The sequence below is a fragment of the Syngnathus acus genome, chromosome 10 (genome assembly GCF_901709675.1).
Source record: "Syngnathus acus chromosome 10, fSynAcu1.2, whole genome shotgun sequence".
NCBI classification, from domain to species: domain Eukaryota; kingdom Metazoa; phylum Chordata; class Actinopteri; order Syngnathiformes; family Syngnathidae; genus Syngnathus; species Syngnathus acus.
Genome location: NC_051095.1, coordinates 28220719 through 28245174, shown reverse-complemented (window position 1 = coordinate 28245174; position 24456 = coordinate 28220719). Strand labels below are relative to the sequence as shown.

Sequence of the window (24456 nt, the reverse complement as noted above, 5' to 3'; positions counted from 1 at the left end):
CCACCTGGAGCTGAACCCGCTCAAGACCGTGGAGATGACAGTGGACTTCAGGAGAGACCTATCGCTAATTCAGCCCCCTCGCCTTCTTCAGCAATGCTTTTCCCACCACAAACAAGTTCCTGGGATTCTCAGTCTCCCGGGACCTGATGTGGACCATCCACATAGATTATATCTGGAAGAAGGCCCAGCAGAGGTTGTACTTTCTGAGACAGCTCAGGAGCTGCTAAAGAGCTTCTACACTGCCATCATCCAGTCTATCCTCTGCACCTCCATCACTGTCTGGTTTGGATCGGCCACCAAGCAAGACAAGCACAGACTGCAACGGACAATCAGGACTGCGGAAAAGATAATGGGGACCAATCTCCCATCTATCCAAGACTTGCACCTGTCCAGGACCAAGAAACATGCACGTAACATCTCTACAGACCCTTCTCACCCAGGTCACAGTCTGTTCGAAGTAGGAGGGGCAAACCCATTCGAGTAAACAATTAGTGTCAATTTCGCTCTCATAATGGCAGGGAAAAAATGCACAGCTAAACGAAAATATGAAGATGAACACAGGACGTTTTTAACAGAGTGGGAAAGTTTATATTTTTTTGTTGAACGTAATGGCAAGCCATTCTGCCTGATATGTCAGATCATTAGCGCATTTCAAAGCTTCAAATCTTCAGCGCCACTTCAGCTCACTCCATGCTAACATCGATAAGGACTTTCCAAAAGGGACTGAATTTTGCAAGCGCAAGTTGGAGACTTTGAAAAGTCAGGCAGAAAAACAGGTACAGTTTTTCCCCAAAATTATGAAGCACTCAGAAACTGTCACGCTTGCATCGTATCAACTGGCTTGGAACATTGCACGAGCTAAAAAGCCATACAATGAAGGGGAGTTCGTTAAAAAATGCCTCAGTGACGTTGTTGAAATCTTGTCTCCTGAAAACGACAAACTGAAACGAATGGTATCAGACATCCAACTGTCCCGCCACACTACTGAACACAGAATATTGGACATTAACAGGAATGCCAGAAGTCGCACTAAGCAACATGCATAGTAAGTGAAAAAACGCTATTGTAAATTATTATGGTTTTGTTTGTGGACTTTGTTGAACGGAGAGTTTGTGTGTCTGAGACAGTGCACGCAATGTTCATTGTTGAAAATGGCTGGCCTGTGGTCTTAGTACAGTTGGAGTCAATTCCTGTGATTATCATGTTGGTGTGTGACATGATAATGTCACACAATAAATTTGGCTGAGCAGAGGTGTGTGTGTAAGAGGAAAGGATGGGGTGATGTTCATGTGTGCCCATGTGTATGATGTGGCTCTTTGCGGTAACAGTAAAAAATGTGGCTCTTAGTCTCTGACTGGTTGGCCACCCCTGGCTAAGACCCTCGGCACTGATTAACCAGTTTGCAGATGTGACCCCCGAAACGTGTTCACTCTCGCTGTTAGAAAAATGTATATATATGTTATCATGCGTTCTCTAATCAATGCTTTACCGCAATATTACTGCAATATATGCTTGCTGTTTGGCCTTGCTGTTTTTATGATGTACCACAGAAGAGAAAAGGTACGGCTGGGCCAGGAGAGAGGTCAGACAGGACGCAGCTGATAACTCAGCAAAAAGAAGACATCTACCGAGACAGTTCCTTCTTAACAAAGACCGCTTTGTTAGACAACATGCCTCATTGCTGTCTTGCACTTCAGATGAACCTACAAGTGACCATCAAAGTCTGGGTTTTCCAAGCTATCTTGATCGTTAGATTATGTTTGTGCGTATCCAGTAATTAATAACCTAGCTTGTCTCATCCTACTCAAGGTCGTAAAACCTCCCTTGCTAGAGCTCAAGGACTTTCTCTTCTCAACTCAAACTCCTTTTTCTCACGTTCTTATTATTTTGCTTACGAGGCAAAGCCCACGTGCTCCCCCCCCCTTCCTTTAGGGGCTTTTGCCTCACAATTGTGGGTAGGGCAAATCCAAATAAAAAGAGCGGGAGTGTACACAGATATTTAGTGTAGTGAGATTGTTGTGAAGCTATCTGTACTGCACTCCTCGCGAGAAAAGACTTAATATTCTGTCTCACTTGTGGTTTGTTTGCTGTTGCTCTTCTCTTGAAATTTGTTCGGTCAGCGAAAAAACCTAACAGAAATTGGGGGCTCGTTCCGGGACCTCGACACACCTTGAACGGTTCCAGCGGACTCTTCGACACAGGCGAAAATCCTCGGCCGAGGTAAACAAAAGCCCTTTGACGGGACTGTCTCGATCAGTCCGGCTGGACACCGGGAGGGTTGACGAGGCTATCCGAGGAGGAGAATCAGCAGACCGTGAGTAGGAATATTAATTCTACTAAAAAGAAATGAATGAGCTGTGACAAGAGGTCACCTAATGAATGAGCAGTGACGAGGTCACTTACAACGAGCAGTGACAAGAAGTCACTTAAAGACCTTGAGAATTCTAGACCCTATCAAGTGCAATCAGAAACAGTTAAATTCCGCAGGGGCGGTGTGGAGCCCCCTAACTTTGTTAGTTAAATTCCGCAGCGGGAGTGCGGACTCCTCTGTTATTAAAAAAACGCGCGTGGTATGCTTGTGTACAGTTTGACTGAGAGTGATCTCATTTGAGCGCTCCTCTATATAAACACACAGGATTGTAAACAGTGGCTTTGTGTGGGGGCAGAGGCAAGAACTCTCCGCTCCCTTCGGGGAGGTGAAAGGAGACTTACCACACATCGAACTTTTAACCACTGTCCTGTGAATAAAGTTGGTTTTAGGACACTGTAGGTGCCATTCAAACTACCAACTCCAAAATTTAGAAAAATAAACCATGGGAAACTTAAATAGTAAGCGAAAGTCCCTACCCCGACATGAACTAAAATGCATAGATTGGAAAATAATTGAAAGGCAGGATCCCGACCGACTTAAAAAAAAAAAAAAAAAAAAAGATTTCGATAAATGGGTTAAAAAATATAAATTTGAGGGAGAACTAGAAGAAGTACAAGAGCGGGAAGAGAAAACACATGCTACAAATTCAAAACTAAAGATCATAGCGAAGTTGTATCCGCAAATACATGACACACACAAAATTGAGAAATCACCTCCTCCTTATGGGTTGATGGACAGAGCCACTAGGCAGAAAAGCCCGCTAGAAATGGATTGGTCAAAGGAAATCAGAGCAAATTATACAGAAATAGGGAGAACAAAGCAAAATGATAATGAAACCTTTGATGAGTATCGAGTGCGAATGACAAAAGTGTTTAAAACACACAGTGGACTGGTGGAAGATAATGCGCCTCAAGGTGCTTATCAACAGCAATTAAAAAATGCCATCCACGCAGGGTCCAGACCAGCAATACAAGGCTGGGTGATCAAACATTATATAGGCATGAACACCGGAACTTTGGAGGAATACATAAATCATGCCCTCCATGCGGAAAAAGTAGTAATAGACAAACAAAAACGAAAACGAATGAAAGCTACAAAAGACACTTTTCTGGTAGACCAGGATAGTGACACTTTTTACCAAAATGCAGGCAGAGGACAGAAAGGCCAGAGAGGGCGAGCAATGTCTAACAGAGGAGGCTTTAGAGGCCGAGGAAGAGGAGTTGTGCAACCTCCAATAGAATGCTGGAATTGCGGAGAAAACGGTCACATGGCACGTGACTGCACAAATTAACAAAGACAGTTATGGCTAGGCCAAAACCAAATCAAATCAGGTTTCCATGTAATGAAGTGGGAACCTGGCTGCCAAAATTAAAGAGAAATTAGCTTAAATATACAGGAGATATTTGTGTTAAAAGGATAAAGTAAGATAAAGAAACACTGAAGTTAAAATTGGCTAAATAAATGGAAAAGAATTACAAATAGCTTCTAAAAGTAAAATAAAGAATAAATCTGACAAGTAAGACGAGCAAAAAGTTGTTCTTAGTGGGATCTATGTGGTCTTATACGTATGTTGTGCGTCATCCTTTTGTGTTGGTGTGTGTGCGTGTGCGCGCAGAGGATCCTCATGAATGTTGTGTGTATGAGTGTGAGTGCGATGTGGGTCCTATGGAAGAAATCAGTAATGGAGAATGTTCAGGAGGCTGTTGAGCGATAATAGGGAAATTGAGAAGTAGACGATGATGTGTTTAAGTTGGTTGGAGAAACTAAGATGAGCAGTGTGTGGAAGTAGAGAAAATAAGACGTGTGTGGCAGAAAGTGACTAGAACGGTGGTTTGATAGGATGAGAATAAGAGACAGCAAATGTTGTGTAGAAGACAGTGAAAGATGTCGAATGTGACCATGATGAAGGGGGCAACAGCAAAGTTGGCCTGCCCTTTGAGAAGGTGAGACTGATAAGCGTGCCTGCGTTCGCGCGTAGTCTCGGGGCGGGGCTGTGCACGTGGGCCTTTGCTATGCTCGTGTGGGCGGTGGGCCGGCATCATGGTTGTTGCAGGAAATGGCCAGCCTGTGACCAATCAACATTGATGCTGCGCCCCCCCCCTCGCACGAGGGGTGCTATGGCTGCGGGCGAAGCAGGGAAAGTGTGAGTTTCTCAGAGTATGTTTGAATATTTGTAACAGGGTGATGCTTAAGGAAGATGTGACAATATTTGCATGAAGGATAATAGACACTGATGAGAAAAAAGTATAACCAAAAACGTCAAAACAGAGGATGATGTTGGCGCAGCGTTGTTTGTTGGTATTGTTTGTGAGCTGTGGCTGCTGTTTTTGTGTTGTCTGTGTGCTGTCAGTGTTATGTGTTAAAATTGGCTAATGTAGGTGCACAAAAGAATTTGCTAGACTGTAGTCTATCTGATTTGCACCGCAAAACAAAAGCAATTTTGTGAAAATAAGAAGAAAAGAAAGGCGAGCAATTTTTTGTGGGCAGAAACTGGTCCACAATGCATTAATGCCTAGCCCTGATGAAACAAAATTTGAGAGATGGAAAGAACTTGCTTTCTGGAATTGGATGAAGCAAAATTATTAAATAACAACATTTCAAAACTAAATTTAGAAGAAATAGTCGATTGGTTGTGTCAAGACTACACAAGTTTTTACATTTCAGAATAAGAGAGTGATTGAGTTAGTTAAAGTTAAGAAACAACAACAATTGACTATTATATTAATTTACTGGCGGTTATTTTGTTGGTTTTTATCTTTTTATCTTGATTGGTTTGACACCTTGAGGGAGAAAAGATTAGGATGTGGAACACGGGTTGAGACAACCAGTTACACACGCAAAGCATGTGTGCACTGGGACACTGAGAAGCATTTTGAAAGGTGTGTCAAATTAAATGAAGATGAAATCATATGTAGTAATACAACACTTTACTACATATGGATGCTCTAAATCATACAATTGAGTAAAATAAAACATACATTTTGATTTTCATTCAAATTGCTAAGATTCTTGTGATAAACGATGAGAGAATGATTGAAAAGAAACTGCAAAAAACTACAAGAAACTACAACTACGCTAGTTGTGGAAGCAGTCCAATTGCCACGAAAAATAGCTATATGCACGTGTGCAGGGCACACATGAGACTGATAAGGTGCCAAGAGGTAACAAGCTTGCGGACGGAACCGCATAGCTGTAGTGCAAAAGACGCTTCAAATTTTGTACACACAAGAAGCAGATTAAATTACTGAAACGTTTTTAAAGATGTGCAGCGACAAAGTCCATAGGCTGAAATTCGATTATGGACGAAAAGGGGGCCAGAGTGGGGAATGGTATCTATAAATGACCAGAAGACTGACCTATCCTACAAAAAACCTATACAAGTGGGCAGCGATGTTGAGCCATGGTTGTGTGTCGCATGGCTCAAGAGGGGGGATAATGGGGCAGTTCAGTCAGCTTTATACAACATATGAATTGATTCATATTCAAAACATTTATAAAACTAAATTTTTGTAGAGTTTAACATGTGCTAATCACAATCCACAGGGTTATAATGCCTGGTCATAATAGATGCATTCTCAAAATGGTTTGAATTGGCTTCAACAAAAACACTGAATGCCTTAACAGTGGCAAAAAACGTTATGTAAAGAAATAATGCCGAGATATGAGATTTCAGAAATTAATTCTCATGACAGGACATAAAGTGTGAAAATGTGCATGGAAAAAACTGGAAGATCATGGACAAAATGTTTAGACCCGGTCAAACTGTTCATAAATATTACAATTACTGTGGGTTTAACCCCGTATAAAATTGTTTGGGCGACAATATAGATTACCATGTTTTGGAACCAAGTGGGAAACTAAGGATGATTAAAATTTGGTAGAAATAAAAAAGAAAAAGGAAACAATGTTGTTTAAAAGATCAATTTGACCTTTGCAGGATGATCTGCTGTGTCGGATCTGGACTGCAATGAAAATATGATGTTTATGTGTGTACTTTGTCAACAACCACTGTAGATGTTAAAGAATGGGATGATTATATCTAAAATTAATGTGGATATTTTGTTTCAGGTAACTATAAGAGTTACTGAAAAACGAAACAATTGATTGCTAATGGCAAAACAAGCTGTAAAGACAAGAAGCAAAAATTGAATATGTCATATGTATGGATTTGCAACCGATTCTTTATGTTGTATCGTTGCCATTGACCAAAGATTGTGTGAAATCTGTCACATCTACTGATTGTGAAATGTGTGACAGAGCATTCTATATAGTAATATCCATTGAAAAAAGAAAAAAGAAGCCATTGCTTTCAGAGAATGTAGTCAAGCTAAATTGTATATGTATCAACATGCCAAGATCTGGGAAAAAGCTGGAAAAACAAACAAACAAAATGTCTTTAAATTTGAGAGGCGACAATGATCTGACTGAAATTGATGCAATCAGAGTCCCCAGAGGAGTTCCTGATTAATAAGAATTAATTGACCAAATTGTAGCAGGATGGGAGTCTTCCATTTGCTGGTGGTGTACGATGAACAAGAACGTCGACATGATACATTACAACCATTGCAACATGCAGAAATTGGGCAAAGGACACAAGCGGGACTTGAGGCAGTGCACGAACAGCTAGCCACGCCTTCCCTAATGTCAATCCAGAACCGCAATGCTCTTGTTATGTTGTTGTCTGAGAAAGGAAGGGTCTACGCAATGTTCAGGGAACAATGCTGCACCTTCATCCAGAATGACACCGCCCCTGATGGGAGCCTGACGAAGGCGATTGCAAGCTTGCAATCCCTCAAAACGAGGATGAAAGAGCACAACAAGTGGATGACTGCTTTTGGGAAGTATAAAGCCCTTGTGTCCTCAATTACTGCTATACTCACCTTGTGTGGTTGTTGTTGTATTCCATGTCTCCGTGCTCTGTTTAATCGTCTCATCACTACAGCAATATCGCCCATGGAAGACAAGATGGCCGGGGTATGCCTCTAATGTCTGAACGCCAGCATGTTGATGATAACGATGATGATGATGGAATTTTTGCACTTGGGTCTACAGACTTCTTCCCAGATCTGGGTGTTTCCGAATGATAGTATCGCAACGTTTATCCTTTCTTGGTGTAAACTTATTTGTGCTCATACTTGTGATCCTACGGCTGAAAATCTTTTTGAAGTGGCCGGTTTTCGGTGATAAGATGGTCTCTGAGAACTTATGATACTCAGGGGGGAATTGTTAGAAAAATGTATATATATGTTATCATGCGTTCTCTAATCAATGCTTTACCGCAATATTACTGCAATATATGCTTGCTGTTTGGCCTTGCTGTTTTTATGATGTACCACAGAAGAGAAAAGGTACGGCTGGGCCAGGAGAGAGGTCAGACAGGACGCAGCTGATAACTCAGCAAAAAGAAGACATCTACCGAGACAGTTCCTTCTTAACAAAGACCGCTTTGTTAGACAACATGCCTCATTGCTGTCTTGCACTTCAGATGAACCTACAAGTGACCATCAAAGTCTGGGTTTTCCAAGCTATCTTGATCGTTAGATTATGTTTGTGCGTATCCAGTAATTAATAACCTAGCTTGTCTCATCCTACTCAAGGTCGTAAAACCTCCCTTGCTAGAGCTCAAGGACTTTCTCTTCTCAACTCAAACTCCTTTTTCTCACGTTCTTATTATTTTGCTTACGAGGCAAAGCCCACGTGCTCCCCCCCCTTCCTTTAGGGGCTTTTGCCTCACAATTGTGGGTAGGGCAAATCCAAATAAAAAGAGCGGGAGTGTACACAGATATTTAGTGTAGTGAGATTGTTGTGAAGCTATCTGTACTGCACTCCTCGCGAGAAAAGACTTAATATTCTGTCTCACTTGTGGTTTGTTTGCTGTTGCTCTTCTCTTGAAATTTGTTCGGTCAGCGAAAAAACCTAACACTCGCCCCCACCCTGCTTTCTCTCAATAAATAATCTCTTGCAAGAGGCGAAAGTCAGACTGCTTTCAAGCACCTCTGTACCACACAGGGCTGATGATGGCTTTCTCCGCTTGTAAGCGTAAAATGAGCAAACTCTCTCACGTGTGGTTCTTGCGTAAAAGGTGGAGTGGGAAAAACTCTTGATGAATCTATTACCCAAAATGATTTTGTAATTACCGTTTTTTGCCATGTATAATGCGCAAAATTTAACTAATTTATTGTCCTAAAATCTGGGGTGCGCATTATACATGGGTACAATTTTTATTTTATTTTTATTTTTTTTTTTTTTGTGAATCAAATCATGGTACAACAATTTTTGAAGAAAATCTTGTCACGGATGGTTCTTTACAACGTCACTTTCCTCTCTTTTCATTTTAACCTAACTGATAACGGTGGTGCCTTTCTGGGCAGTCGGAGAAATCAACGCCAATAAAAAAAATACATCCAGCCTAGTTAAGAAATCACCAGAAAGATCACCATGACAATTGTGAATAATAAATAAATAATTATTATATATATTATATATATTATTATTATAATAATAAATAATTGTGATAAATAACTGGAACATCACTCAAATATTGGTGATCCCGTTGAGAGTCTCACATATTTCTTCGCTATCGAGTTTGCTACTGCATGCGCAGTGATACTGACCGGCAGAATAACATCCGGTTGTTCCCAAAGATGATCTTTTTTCTGAAATAATTTTATGTTTACGGACTTAAGTAACCCGGCCGGGTCATACCAAAGACTATGAAAATGGGACCCATTGCCTCCCTGCTTGGCACTCAGCATTAAGGGTTGGAATTGGGGGGTTAGATCACCAAATGATTCCCGAGCGCGGCGCCGCTGCTGCTTACTGCTCCCCTCTCCCCCAGGGGATGGATCAAAATCACACGGGGATGGGTCAAATGCAGAGGACAAATTTCACCACACCCAGACGCGTGTGTGACGATCATTGGGACTTTAAAAAAAAATAATTAAAAAAAATAATGGCAAACTTTGGTGCGTATTATACATGGGTACAGGCTTTTTTCCAGCATTGACATGCCATTTTTAGGGTGCGTATTATACATGGGGGCGCATTATACATGGAAAAAAACGGTAATCTTGGTGTTGCTAAACTCTGTCCTTTCAAAAACACGAAGAACATTACTAGCACTGCATGCATTCACCTTTGCTAAGCTCCGTTCCATTCTTTTAGCACGTGATGCAGAAATTATGCATTTGTTATGTCGCGCCTAATGTATTATTTTCTGCTCTTCCTATGTCCAGTATTAAATGTTTACAGTTAATGAACAAGGCTGCATGCAGATAGACCGCTCACAAGGACGAGAAACTCGGATCATATACTAGCAAACTTGCAGTGGCTCCCGGTCCACTTGAGATGTGACTTCAAGTTTCTGTTACTAATCTATAACATATTACATTGCCTACCGCCTTCCTATCTCGTCGACCTAGTTGTACCGTACGTTCCTTCCCGAAATCTTTGTTCACAAAACACAGATTTTTTTAGTGACTCCAATGGTTAAAAAGAGTCTGTAGGGTCGAGAACATTTTCTATGCAGGCTTCAGAGCTTTGGAATCCACGACCCACAGATATCAGATGCTGCTACCTTAGTATAAGCATTCAAGACACGATTAAAGTCGCATTTCTACGCCCTTGCCTTTAATTAAACTACACTGGCTTATATGGCTACAGTTTGTGCTCTCGCTCCTGCCCTCTTCTCTACGTCTTGGGGGCAAAGTCTGCCCAAACTGAAAGAAGTTCTGCATCAGCTAACCGGTACGAGATTTGAGGTGGACTACCTACCCGCAGGCGCTACCATGATGACTGAGGGTGTCTTCCTGCAGCTCTTCATTTGATTATTGACATCTACAGTATATTACCTTATTTTGTATTGTTTCATATTGTTTCATACTCTGCTTCCATTGCAGCCTGGTCATCCTGGAAGGGCGAGCCCCCATCTGCAGTCCCTTCTCAATTACCCTGTGGGTAATTGTAATTTACCTATTTAAATAGGAAGTTTAGGTTTTTATAAAAATACAATTTAGCTGATGGTTTATGATACAGGCAAATTACAACAAAATACATTGCAGATGAAAGTGCAATTTCTACACCAACATAGCTGGATTTCTTCTGGTCAGTTTCTCCGTTTGAATTTTAGGGCGCTTTTAACATAGAGAAAGATGGGTTAGCTGTAGCCCAGGTGGTGAACGTACTTGTCTAGCGCTTTTCTACCTTTCGTACTCAAAACACATCACACAGCTTCCTCATTTACCTACTGATGACATTCCATCAGGAGCAACTCGGGGTTCACGGGCGCTTCGACATGGTCACAATGGCCACGGAACGGACCCGTAATCTATGGGTTGGGAGACGGCCACTCTACCACCGAGACACACAAACCAGCATTGTACATACAAACCTTATACAAACTACAAACACACACGCACACAAACGCGCGCATGAACGCGCACGCACGCGCGCGCACACGCGCACACGCACACACACACGTACAGTAGAACCCTAGATCTCTACGCTAATTTGTTCCAAAAGGAACATCAAGTAGCAAAGTCGTTGCCTACATAAAACTACAAAAAAAACAATGACAATACAGTAGAGCAACTCTCAGCATGAACCGTTGTGTTCTCGTGAAGGAAGATTTCTGGAAACAAGCCGCGCACAATTGCAGTCGGGCGTCAAAGGTTGACAACCCGCTAAAGAAAAACACCAACTAACGCTGGTTTCTGAAGCTTTGTCCCAGAACAGAGACAAAGATTTTTCTCGACATTTTACGTCAAAAACCGAATATGTTGACTCCTGAGGCGGTCAACCTCCGCTGTATGTTTGTGTATACCCACACCCACACACATACACACACACACAATTCTAAATGTGCTACAAAAATTCAAAAATCTTGATTCTGTCAAAACATAGAAAAAAATTTCAGAAATGTTGGCCATTTGACATTTACCTCAGCGAAAAGAGAATTGCCCTTGCTGTTTGGATCCTGGGCTTGTTTTAGAACTCTTTCCATATGTACCTGGAGTTCACGGTTCACCTCACGAGATTTCTGTATTAAAGTAAAGAGGCAAAGAAATTACATATATATAGTCCTCGGCTTTGACATAAGAAAAATATGTAAAATACCATTCCATGAAACATATATGAACAATTCAAAATCATAAATTTGAGCACAAACCATGCAATAACCGGTCTCAAATGTGTATTTGAAGAATTATTTCGACTTGGATAATTACCCTCAGCATACATATCTCAGGCATGTCTAGCTCCGATTATCAAGAGACTGCCCTGCATCTTTTCCATCGCTTTGTCCGAATGTCCACCCTTATCCCCCAATTCACTATGTTGCACTACTGTATGTATGGAACTAGAACAAAGTTCACACATTCTGTTTGGTGATTCGGACAGCCACCTTGCTAATTTTCTCCTTGACACATATCAGGCGACCAACGTATGTGTCAGGACGAACTGCCAGTGGATTAAGATCTCTATTTATTGTGAATAAAAAAATCTATACATTTTAAACTATTTATCCCACTTTGGGTAACACTTTAAAGTTAAAGATTTTACTTTCAATTTCTTCACATGTAGCAGGCATACAAAGTTACGTTCCTCCCTATTCCACACTGATAAGACACCAAGTAAAAATAGTAACTGGTGGACAGAGTATGGGAGACCATTGCATCGATACGCAAGCCGCCTCGTGGTATTTTGTGCCGGATCTGTCGCGATATTTTCAGATCGCATTGTATCCAGGGAGGTTAGGAGTGGGGTCTTCAAGTCCAAGCTTGGTTTCTTGAAGGAGGACAGCATTGATGTTGAACAAAGGTCCGCCAAATCTGATCTTGGCGGCAAGGGAATTACAGTTCCACTGTAGAATTGTGAGACTGGATTTGGTTACAGGAGAGAGGATGACTTTTCTTGTATCAGTGTTGCTAGGGAGCGCAGAGCGGAAACAGGTTTGACCACTTGTTCAGTCTCATTTCTTTGGCACATCTGATATGGATGCACAGAGGACAAGATATGCAGATCAGGGGATTGCGGGAAAATGGTATGCTGAAACCACAGGTCTTATTGGTACATGGTGTATACAAAAATTCCCAAGTGGAATTTAATACTTTTTTAATACCTTTTTAATACCGTCACAATGTGTTTTAATACCAACACGACTTCTAGCTGCAACTATGACAACCTGTCAAACTTCCGTGTTAGGGGTTACAAATTACTGTCATTTTCTCACACGACTTTCTGAGTGGGTGAGTTTAATGAAAAGACAAAATGTTTTTTTATTGCTTTTCATTATTTTTTCATTGTTATGTGTACGGTATTATTTAATGACAGTGGTGGGACTAAAGTTAGAATTAACGGCATTAATAGATTTCTAGCAACGGATAATCTACTGAGTTACTATGTTACCGTATTGGCCCGAATATAAGACAATGTTTTTTGCATTGAAATAAGACTGAAAAAGTGGGGGTCGTCTTACATTCGCGGTCTAGACATAACCATTCACAACACTAGATTGCGCCAGATATCTTTAAAACGAAATTACGTCACCGCACCTTAAATCTCGCGTGAATTACCTCAGCTTATCGCGATTGTTGGAGCTTGTGCGCAGCGGTAAATTAAAGGTTGCAGGTATCGACTGAGTATGTTGCTGTGATCGTGTGCGTCCTTGACACAAAGTGAGTACCGTAATTTTCGGACTATAAGTCGCGTTTCTTTTTCATAGTTTGGGTGGGGGGGCGACTTATACTGAGGAGCGACTTATATGTGAATTTTTTCAAAAACGTTAAAAAAAATAAATAAAAAAAATAAAATAAAAAAGTGATACCGCGATAAACGAACCGCGATGTAGCAAGGGATTACTGTAATTTTAATTTCAAGTGACGTCAGCAGCGCGGCCCGGCGTGGCAGTTTACAAAAAGGACAAAGATTGATCACGGGATGACGAAGGGCCCCACGTACTACCGGCATCATTAGCAGCTTCGTTTGTAAGTGACACGGAGGACGAAGAGTGTGAAGGATTTAATGATTTGGAGTGACACAGAAGGTTTGAAAAACTATTACTTACTAACTATACTATTGCTTTCACGCCCGGTCCTACTCTACGGAGCTCTCTTTCACCTCCGTGGATGGAAGTCGGGGGCCGGTGCTCGGCCGGGTGGCTGTCCGGGGACGGTGGATGGGGCTCGGACATGGCTTTTACGCACGCCCGGTCCTATTCTATGGAGCTCTCTTCCACCTCCGTGGCTGGAAGTGCCACCTCCGGGGATGGAAGTCCACGCCGCCACACGCCTGGAAGTCGACGCCGGTGCTTGGGTCCTTGTACTTTGTTAACGCTACAATATAGTTACCGTAATTTCCGGACTATAAGCCACACCGGACTATAAACCGCACCAGCTAAAATCCGGGGATATTTTAGTTTTTTTCTTATATAAGCCGCACCAGACTATAAGCCGCACGTGCACACGAGTTTTTTACAAAGAAAGACAGTACACAGAAAGCCTTTTAAAGTTTTAATAACATCCCTTAACATTTCTTTCCAAACACTGCCTGTGACGCGGCAGTAATACCGCAGCAACACGGAAGTAACACAGCACTAATAGGGTTTGATTAAATAAAACATACCGGTAAAAGTCACTGAGACGCGGCGGTAACACAGCAGCAACACGGTAGCACAGCACTAACAGGGCTGATTAAAAAAGCATACAAGTAAAAGTAAAAAAAAAAAGAGCTTCATCGTCTTCATCTTCCTCCTGTGCATTGAAACCATCGAAGTCTTCCGATTGGAATAGCGTTAGTTATCCTTTGCCACACACTTTCTCAGTATCTTTCGTCATCGGTTTTATGCATTTCTTCTAGCATTTTCCATGATGAGGGTCTGTTCATGCTAATTTTATTCATGCACGAAGCGCTAAATTCCATTAAACTAGCGAGCGACACGTATAGCTCCAGAGTAGACGGGACCACGAAATAAAGAAAAGGGTGATGCAACACAATGTCATCAACATCGACTGCCTTTAGCTTAAAAGCGGCATCATATGCATTTCTTTTGTCCCCCATAATGACGGTTTGTGTATAAAAGCTTCCTTTCAGTAATGTCCGTTCTGTCTCTTCTTTTGTGTGAATTATACGGCACTATTTGCCTGGCGGATGGACATACGATCAACACACCACTTTTCTCCCCAGTGACCGTGTCCATATATCCCTCCGCCCAGCAAAGCGGTGCCGCACAACAGCGGTCCACATCCTTTTTACGAGTGTATAAAAGTGATCAAGTCATCACAAAAATCACGGAAATAATCATATATAAGCCCCCCATAATGATGGTTTGTGTATAAAAGCTTCCTTTCAGTAATGTCCGTCTTGATCTCGTTCTGTCTCATCTTTGTGTAAATTTTACGGCACTATTTGCCTGGCGGATGGACATGCGATCAACACACCACTTTTCTCCCCAGTGACCATGTCATATCCCTCCGCCCAGCAAAGCGGTGCTGCACAACAGCAGTCCACAGCCTTTTTACGAGTGTATAAAAGTGATCAAGTCGTCACAAAAATCACGGAAAAAATCATATATAAGCCCCCCATAATGACGGTTTGTGTATAAAAGCTTCCTTTCAGTATTGTCCGTCTTGATCTCGTTCTGTCTCATCTTTGTGTGAATTTTACGGCACTATTTGCCTGGCGGATGGACATGCGATCAACACACCACTTTTCTCCCCAGTGACCATGTCATATATCCCTTCGCCCAGCAAAGCGGTGCCGCACAACAGCGGTCCACAGCCTTTTTACGAGTGTATAAAAGTGATCAAGTCATCACAAAAATCACGGAAGAAATCATATATAAGCCCCCCATAATGACGGTTTGTGTATAAAAGCTTCCTTTCAGTATTGTCCGTCTTGATCTCGTTCTGTCTCATCTTTGTGTAAATTTTACAGCACTGTTTGCCTGGCGGATGGACATGCGATCAAGACACCACTTTTCTCCCCAGTGACCGTGTCATACATCCATCCGCCCAGCAAAGCGGTGCCGCACAACAGCGGTCCACAGCCTTTTTACGAGTGTATAAAAGTGATCAAGTCATCACAAAAATCACGGAAAAAATCCTATATAAGCCGCACCGGACTATAAACCGCAGGGTTCAAAATTTGAGAAAAAAGTCGCGGCTTATAGTCCGAAATTTACGGTATATACTAGATCTGTGGAATAACGACGAGGCTGACGTCAGGGCACACGTGCGGCGTTGTTGACAAAGGACGAGGAATTTGATCAATGGATTTAATGATTTAGTGACACAGATGGTTTGATAATATTGCTTATAAAATTGTTATTTGATATATAATTTATATATCGTTATATGGGCCTGTGAAATATTTTGAAGTGCAAGCGACGTCAGCGGCGCGCACCCATTGTTGACAAAGGACGGTCGATGGATTTAGTAATGAATTGGAGTGACACAGATGGTTTTATAAACGTGTTATTTATGTAATAGTTTTTTGAATAACTCTGAATGTTACGTCAGGCCCGTTCTCAGCTCTTCGTTTGTGTTTATTTCACGTTAGCATACCTATCGTTTAGCCTGTTGTTGCTCGTTCATGTCTGTTCTTGGTGTTGGATTTTGTCAAATAAATTTCCCCCAAAACGCGACATATACTCCGGAGCGACTTGTGTTTTTTTTCACGTTATTGTGCATTTTATGGCTAATGCGACCTATATTCCGGAGCGACTTTTAGTCCGAAAAATACGGTATATACATTTCATTTAGGGATGCACCGAAATAAAAATTCTTGGCCGAAACCGAAAACCAAAAATGAGGAAACCAAGGCCGAAAACCGAAACACCGAAAGAAATGATTATGTCAGTTATTAGAACCACAGCATTTATGGCTACATGTGTACTAACCTCACTAAAATCAAGGCATTGCAATAAACCAGTTACAAAAGTATGAAAATATTTATTTAGCACTGACATTACAACAATGCACAATATAAATTAAAATTCAAAAATAAAATAAAAATAAAATGTTTAACTTGACCCCACTCATGTGTACATTAAATAATAATTTACAGGCTTATAACTGACTGGCCTGCTGAAAGACTGTAAAATTAAATATGTTCTCTTGGCAGAATCACTGGAGAACTTTCTTGCCTTTTCAAAAACGTCCGCCACAGACGGAGTGGGCGTGCTCGGTGTCAGTTTCCTTTTCTGTGTCGCCTTCTTCTCATATTCAGAATGGCGATCGGGATGTTTGGATTTCAGGTGATGAATTAAACCCGACGTGGAGAAACCTTTTGCAGATGCACCCCCTCTTGAAATTTCAGCATTGCATGTTTTGCAAATCGCTATCCGTGGGTCTTTCTCTGAGATAGTGAAATCAGTCCACACCGCAGACATGCTGGCTCTTATCCCGTTTTCCCGGGTGCTGGCTGCGCTGTTTGCTCACGTCATCACACGTTTCGGCCGTGTTGTTTCGGTGATTTAGGTCTTTCGGCCAAAAACCGAAAATGCACTTTTGGGTCATTTTCGGCCGAAAATTTTCGGTGGCCGAATTTTCGGTGCATCCCTAATTTCATTGTTACTACTTTCCACTGTTGTGCCGTTTGTCCGATCGCGGTTTGTTTTGTGTGCGCGCTGTTTGATTGCCAGCTCCGTCGCGCTCTTTTAAATTAGCCTCGCATCGTACAAGTAGCCGCTACGCAGCGGCATGGCGACTAACGGTCGCCAGCAAATGTATTTTGTTGTCTCGATGACTTATGTTTGGTGTGTTGCAGAGAGTATTTCATTTATGGTTATTTAGTATCGCGTAACCGTTACGCGCAATTAGTTATGTAATGTGTGCCGTCTACGAGTGTTGTGTGACGTCAGAAGTTGAGCATTGATTTACGTGCTGTAATTCTGTCTGTTGCAGAACCACACACACACACCCTACAAATTACACACACCCTTCACACAATACCCTTTTGCCAGTTTGCCTGTATGCCCCTATGAGCCACAGTGCCAGTTACCTTTTTGCCAATAATTCAGTTAAGCAATCAAAGCTGAACCACATCTTCCCTCCTGTGTTCTGACCGACACCCAGGGATGAAAAGAGCATAACCATCTGAGCCAACCCCCTATACAGTCCTCAGGCTCCCCAACAATAGCGGTAGCAGTTTGCATTACTTTATTGCAATGTTTTTCCTTATTCAGATTTGTTTCAAGACTACAGTTACAGTTAGACTTCACTTTGATGGTTAATGCAGTTATTGCAATTTTGTTGTTTTATCACAGTAGATTGGTTTATTTACATTTCAAAAACCAGAAGCCATTCATTTACAAATGTGATTGCACGTTAGTTTACATATTTAAATGTTCAGATATTAGGATGTGATAGTTTTTTTCATGACTTGAATGAGGCAAAATAACTTGCTTTTTCTCTCGAATATATTGTTATAATCATTTGTTTCAAATGTACTGTAATTATTTTCTGTATAAAAATAAAAATTGGTGTTCAAAAAGTATTTTTTCAAACTTGAGTCAAAAAGTCTTTTTTCAAATTTGAGTCTTAAAAAAAAGGGTGTCGTCTTATAATCAGGGTCGTCTTATTTTCGGGCCAATACGGTAATTGTTGTAACATCGTGGGGTGTAACGATTCATCGATACACATCGATTAATCGATATAATGCTCTACGATTTATTGGCATCGATGCTAAACGTAAACATCGATTTATATCGCCGTGTTTGACCTCGGACATTAGACGCGACTTTATTTTGAAATCCAGTTCATTGTTGCTTGCTTCCTCTTTCCGGGAGCAGTACGCAGCGTGTTGTGTTGTGAGCAGAGCAGGCACGTGAAAGGGGAGTCGACAACTACGCGGCTCCAGGGCTGGTGCTATGGCTAGTGTCCCAGAAGACGAGGAAATTCGCTCCCCTTTGGGCTTCAAGTCATTCGTTTGGAAGCACTTTGGATTCCAAAGAAAAGATGGCTCAACGGACAATTAAAATTATTGTAAGTAAATAGTTCAGTAATGCACTTTAAAGTTAATGGTATTACAAAAAAAGAAAGAATATTCATTTTCCATCCATCCATCCATCTTCTTCCGCTTATCCGGGGTCGGGTCGCGGGGGCAGCAGCTTCAGGAGGGACTCCCAGACTTCTCTCTCCCCAGCCACTTCATCTAGCTCATCCCGGGGGATCCCAAGGCGTTCCCAGGCCAGCCGAGAGACATAGTCTCTCCAGCGCGTCCTGGGTCGTCCCCGGGGTCTCCTACCGGTGGGACATGCCCGGAACACCTCCCCAGGGAGGCGTCCAGGAGGCATCCTGATGAGATGCCCGAGCCACCTCATCTGGCTCCTCTCAACGTGGAGGAGTAGCGACTCTACTCCGAGTCTCTCCCGGATGACCGAACTTCTCACCCTATCTCTAAGGGAGAGCCCGGACATCCTGCGGAGAAAACTCATTTCGTTCTTTCGGTCACGACCCATAGCTCGTGACCATAGGTGAGGGTAGGAGCGTAAATCGACCGGTAAATTGAGAGTTTTGCCTTTTGGCTCAGCTCTCTCTTTACCACGACGGACCGGTACAGAGTCCGCATTACTGCCGACGCTGCACCGATCCGCTTGTCGATCTCGCGCTCCATCCTCCCCTCACTCGTGAACAAGACCCCAAGATACTTAAACTCCTCCACTTGGGGCAGGATCTCATCCCCGATCCGGAGAGGGCATTCCACCCTTTTCCGATCGAGGACCATGGACTCGGATTTGGAGGTGCTGACCCTCATCCCGACCGCTTCACACTCGGCTGCGAACCGCTCCAGTGAGAGCTGGAGATCACGGCCTGAAGAAGCCAACAGCACAACGTCGTCTGCAAAAAGCAGAGACGCGATGCTGAGGTCCCCAAACCGGACACCCTCAACGCCTCGGCTGCACCTAGAAATTCTGTCCATAAAAATTATGAACAGAATCGGAAAAATATTCATTTTTCTTTACTTATATGAGAAAAAATATAGGAATTTGATAAAGTTCAGTGTTAAAATAAGCACTTTGTATACTACAATACTCTTGTAATTTCCTAAATAAAGAGTTTGCAGTACCTTGTTGATTTTGCGTATGAATTGTTATAAATCAGGATATTGTTCTATATTTTTTTATTTAAAAAAAAAAAAAAAATTTTTTTAAAATCGATCGTGGAGCACTATATCGTGATGTATCGTGAATGAATCACAGCAGGCTTTAAGATATCGGCAAATATCGTATCGTAGTTCTTTGTATCGATATGATATCGTATCGTGACAAAACCCGCGATTTACACCCCTAATCGTTACCGTCACTAACTGAAATGTGGCACCTTACTTATGCCGCTTGGGACGCGGACGCGTAATGCAAAAACGCTTCCGCCTCTCTCCAAACAAATTTTTGACTCACTACTCCTTGCGTCAGCCAATCAGCTTTGGGAATGTGTCATGTGACATTCTGCCTAATATAACGGTGTGCGCCAAAAACAAAACAATGATCATCGTCGCCGTGTATTCTCATCCCAGTACAATACTTCTTTGTACTAAAGATCTGGATTAAAAAAACTGTCAGATTTAGCTAAAATTCAGATATGTCCTAAACAATGATCAGTTTAACTAACTAACTATTCAGTATTTAGAAGTATGCATATACAATTGGCACGTGTAAACAGACACCAGGAACAAAAACATGTTATTCAATAGGCAAGATGTTTTCAAAATGAATAATGTGTTATTCTGAAGCATGGAGAATGGAAATGTGGATAGGGACCAACAAAGAGAGCAACAAAGAGAGCAACAAAACATTAGCCAGGATTCATATTGTATTGAGTTCATCGTTGCACAAGACAGTTCACCAAAACCGAGGAGATGAACACTTTTTTTTTACACTTTTAGATTGTTTACACGAATTCACGCCAGCAAAAGTCCAAGCGCTGCCAAGGATGGGACATAACGTAGAGGGCCCTCTGGGTGAGGGGAGAACTGGACTTTAAAAATATACAAACAAGGATACCTGCTACAAGATGTAGCAGGCCGTTTGGGTAAGGGGAAGAACTTGACTTTAAGATATCCAAAAAAGGACGAGACTAATAGTCTCCATCTTTTGTTGTGAAACAATGTGACGTGTATAAAAATGTGTGAGTTGTTTTGAGGGGCGCAGTTCTTCCATGTCTTGGGGAGAACGCCCGGTGCCGTATTGCTTTTTCCTGAACGCAGACTTAATACCGTATTGGCCCGAATATAAGACGACCCTGATTATAAGACGACCCCCTCTTTTTCAAGACTCAAGTTTGAAAAAAGACTATTTGAACACCAAATTTAATTTTTATACAGAAAATATTTACAGTACATTTGAAACAAATGATTATAACAATATATTCGAAAGAAAAAGCATGTTATTTTGCCTCATTCAAATCATGCAAAAACTGTCTATCATCTTAATATCTGAACATTTAAATATGTAAACTAAAGTGCAATCACATTTGTGAATGAATGGCTTCTGTTTTTTGAAATGTAAATAAACCTACTGTTTCTGTTGGGGAGCCTGAGGAGTATAGGGGGTTGGCTCGGATGGTTATGCTCTTTTCGCCCCCAGGTGTCGGTCAGAAATCAGGTGGGAACACATGGTTCAGTTTTGATTGCTTTACTGAATTATTGGCAAAAAAGTAACAAGCACTGTGGCTCATAGGGGCATAGTACAGAAAAACTGGCAAAAGCGTATAGGCACACGTTTGGTTTTAAGGATGTGAGAGCAGGTGTGTGTAGTGTACATGGGTGAGTGTTTGGGTGTGTGAATGTGATTCTTGTGTGTGTGATTCTTGTGTGAAGTGTGTGAAGGGTGTGTGTGGTGTGTGTGTGGGTGTGGTTCTGCAACAGACAGAAATACAGCACGTAAGTCAACGCTCAACTTCTGACGTCACACAACACTAGTCGACGGCACACATTACATAACTAACTGCGCATAACGGTTCTGCTATACTAAATAACCATAAATGAAATACTCTCGCCAACACACCAAATATAAGTCATTCCGACAACAAAATATACATTTGCTGGCGACCGGTAGTCGCCGTGGCGCTGCGTAACAGCTACTCGTACGATGCAAGGAAAACTTAAAGGAGCGCGCCGAAGCTATCAAACGGCGCACACACGAAACAAACCACGTTCAGACAAACTGCACATCAGTAGACAATAGTGACAATGAAATGTATATCCTCACTTTGTGTCAAAGACGCACACGATCATAGCAACACACCGATCCGCCTGTCGATCTCGGGCGCCATCCTGCCCTCACTCGGGAACAAGACCCTAAGATACTTGAACTCCTCCACTTGGGGCAGGATCTCATCCCCGATCCGGAGAGGGCATTCCACTCTTTTCCGACCGAGGACCATGGACTCGGATTTGGAGGTGCTTACTCTCATCCTGACCGCTTCACACTCGGCTGCGAACCGCTCCAATGAGAGCTGGAGATCACGGCTTGAAGAAGCCAACAGCACCACATCGTCTGCAAAAAGTAGAGACGCGATGCTGAGGTCCCCAAACCGGACACCTTCAACGCCTCGGCTGCGCCTAGAAATTCTGTCCATAAAAATTATGAACAGAATCAGTGACAAAGGGCAGCCTTGGCGGAGTCCAACCCTCAATGGGAACGAATCCGACTTACTGCCGGAAATGCGGACCAAACTCTGGCATCGGTGATACAGGGACCGAACCGCCCTTATCAGTTGGCTCGGCACCCTGTACTCCCGAAGCACCCTCCACAGAACTTCCCTAGGGACACGGTCGAACGACTTCTCCAATAGAGGTGGGGGAAATTTCCGGTTTTTAGATTAATCGCGATTTGGCCGTGGAAGAATCGAGGACGATTCACAAACATCCAAATCCCAATTATTTAAATATGCCAAGTAAAGCGGAACTAAAATACAGTAAGTGCATTCTCCGAGACGCTATGCGGAACGGACCGAGAGCACAGTGGCACACTCAGCACACTTCCGCAGTACACTCCTCCAGATAGAGATATTCAACCCACTTCGCCGAGAGATCCGACCTGCTCCTAAAAATTTAAAAGCAGACGTGTGGAATCATTTTGGATTCTACAATGTTGACAGAGGAAATGAATTGAACAAAAGCTACGTTGTATGCAAGATTTGTCGCGGTAAAATAAAATACTTTGGCAACACAACGAATATGAGAAGTCACAGCACGATTCCACCCTACAGAGGAGGTGGGAAAGCCGGCTGCTGCTGTTGCTACTAGCAGCCAGAGAACAATTGAGGACGCTCTGAGTAAGCTGCCAAACACATCGCAAAAGGCCAAGCGAATTACGAAAGGCATCGCGGATTTCATTGCAATGGGTTTGTAACCGTACTCGGTTGTAGCGAATCGGGTACTTCGGTTAATGATGGAGGGAACGGAGCCGAGGTACGTCATCCCATCCCGACGCTATTTCACAGACACGGCCGTCCCGGCACTCTACAAGCAGACTAAAGCAGAAATAACATCATCGCTGTTGAATGCAGACTGTCGCCGTTACATGTGATGCGTGGACGTCTGTTGCCACCAAGTCATTTGTTGTGGCAGATTCACGTGCGTCAAACAAGAGCAATGCATGAAAGCCACACGGGTGCTAATATGGCTGAGCTGCTAAGCAGTGCTTTAAATGAATGGAACATCGCAAATGAAGAAGTTGTTCTAGTTACAGACAACGCAGCTAATATGGTTGTCGCTGCCCAGCTGGGTAACTTCAGCCATCTGAAATGCTACGCCCACAGGCTGAACCTTGCGGCTCAACGTGCCCTGAAGGTGCCAAGTGTGGCCAGACTGCTAGGAAGAGTGAGACGCATCGGCATTTTTTTCCACCGCAGCACAGTCGGTGCACATCAGCTTGAAGAGAACCAGAAGCTGCTTAACATCCCCAAGAACAAACTGAAGGTAGACTGCTGTCTACTAGATGGAATAGTGCCTTTGAGATGGTGAGCAGGTTTTTGGAGCAGCAGCCTGCCATCACCGCCACACTCCTCTCCCCTCAAGTGAGAAGATCAGAGAAAGACCTAGTATGTACACTCAGTGAGGCTGATGTTACAAATGCTGAGGATATCATAGCAGACCTCAAGCCCCTGAAGGATGCAACAACCGTCATGTCAACAGAGAGAAGCCCCACCATTTCTCTAATTGCTCCTCTGCAAGGTAAACTCCTCAATGAGATAAAGGACAGTCCTGGGATGTCTCCACTGGTCAGGGAAATAAAGACAGCCATACACGAGGACCTCAGCAAGAGATACAGCATCGAGCAGGAGAAGCAAACTCTTCAGATAGCTGCTGCCCTCGGCCCTCGGTTTAAAAGCCTGCCCTTCCTGTCGGAGGAGGACAGAGAGGAGACCTATGACAGAGTGGCTGTTGAGGCTGCTGCACAACTCCAAGTAATTCTGCAATTTTTATTATATTGTATTATATAATATTCCCTGTAAAGTGTTACTCTGTGCATATTCTGCATAATATAACATGTATTTATTTTGTACATAATTCAATATCAAATTCAAACATTTGTATCAAATGTCAATTTAACAATGAAGTTGTGATAAACATTTGAGCCTTTCTGTTTACACGTTTTCCTCATTATTTGTTTACGAGGAACAAACACCTGCTGCAGGGGAAGAGGACCCACCAAACAGACATGGAAGAGGAACAAAGATCTTTGTCATCTTCCCTGTTGGAGGATCTGCTGGGGAAGCACGTCACTCAAGCCGAAAGGCAGCCACAGCCCCGATCTGCCTACGCCAGGGCTCAAGGAATGCAGTCCATTTTCCTCTTATTTCCAGGCTTGCGAAGAGGTACCTGTGTATTCCAGGCACCAGTGTTGCTGCAGAACGAGTTTTTTTGACTGCAGGAGAAATCATCACTGCACAACGCAGCGCACTCTCATCTGAGCATGTGGATCAACTCCTGTTCTTATACAAGAACATGGAATTTTCTCACTAGCACACTTGACCTATCATACAAATTGTTGATTCGGATGCAAATGGACTTGAGTTTTTTTATTTGTACCTCAGGGAAACTCGTTCATGTTTACACAACTTAAAAAGCAGAAAAGCACTTTT

At 42.6% G+C, this 24456-nt stretch overlaps 1 protein-coding gene across 2 annotated transcripts in view; it reads right to left on the bottom strand.

Annotated features, from left to right (window-relative positions):
• Window positions 1-24456, bottom strand: part of spdl1 (spindle apparatus coiled-coil protein 1) — a 177549-nt gene that overhangs the window by 103964 nt on the left and 49129 nt on the right. For both annotated transcript variants that reach the window (XR_005099208.1, XM_037262836.1), the window contains exon 6: window positions 11310-11408. Coding sequence is in view for 1 of the 2 variants with exons in the window: in XM_037262836.1 (XP_037118731.1) it covers window positions 11310-11408 (99 nt within the window). In the remaining variant the exon portion in view is untranslated. The remainder of the gene's footprint in view (window positions 1-11309; window positions 11409-24456) is intronic.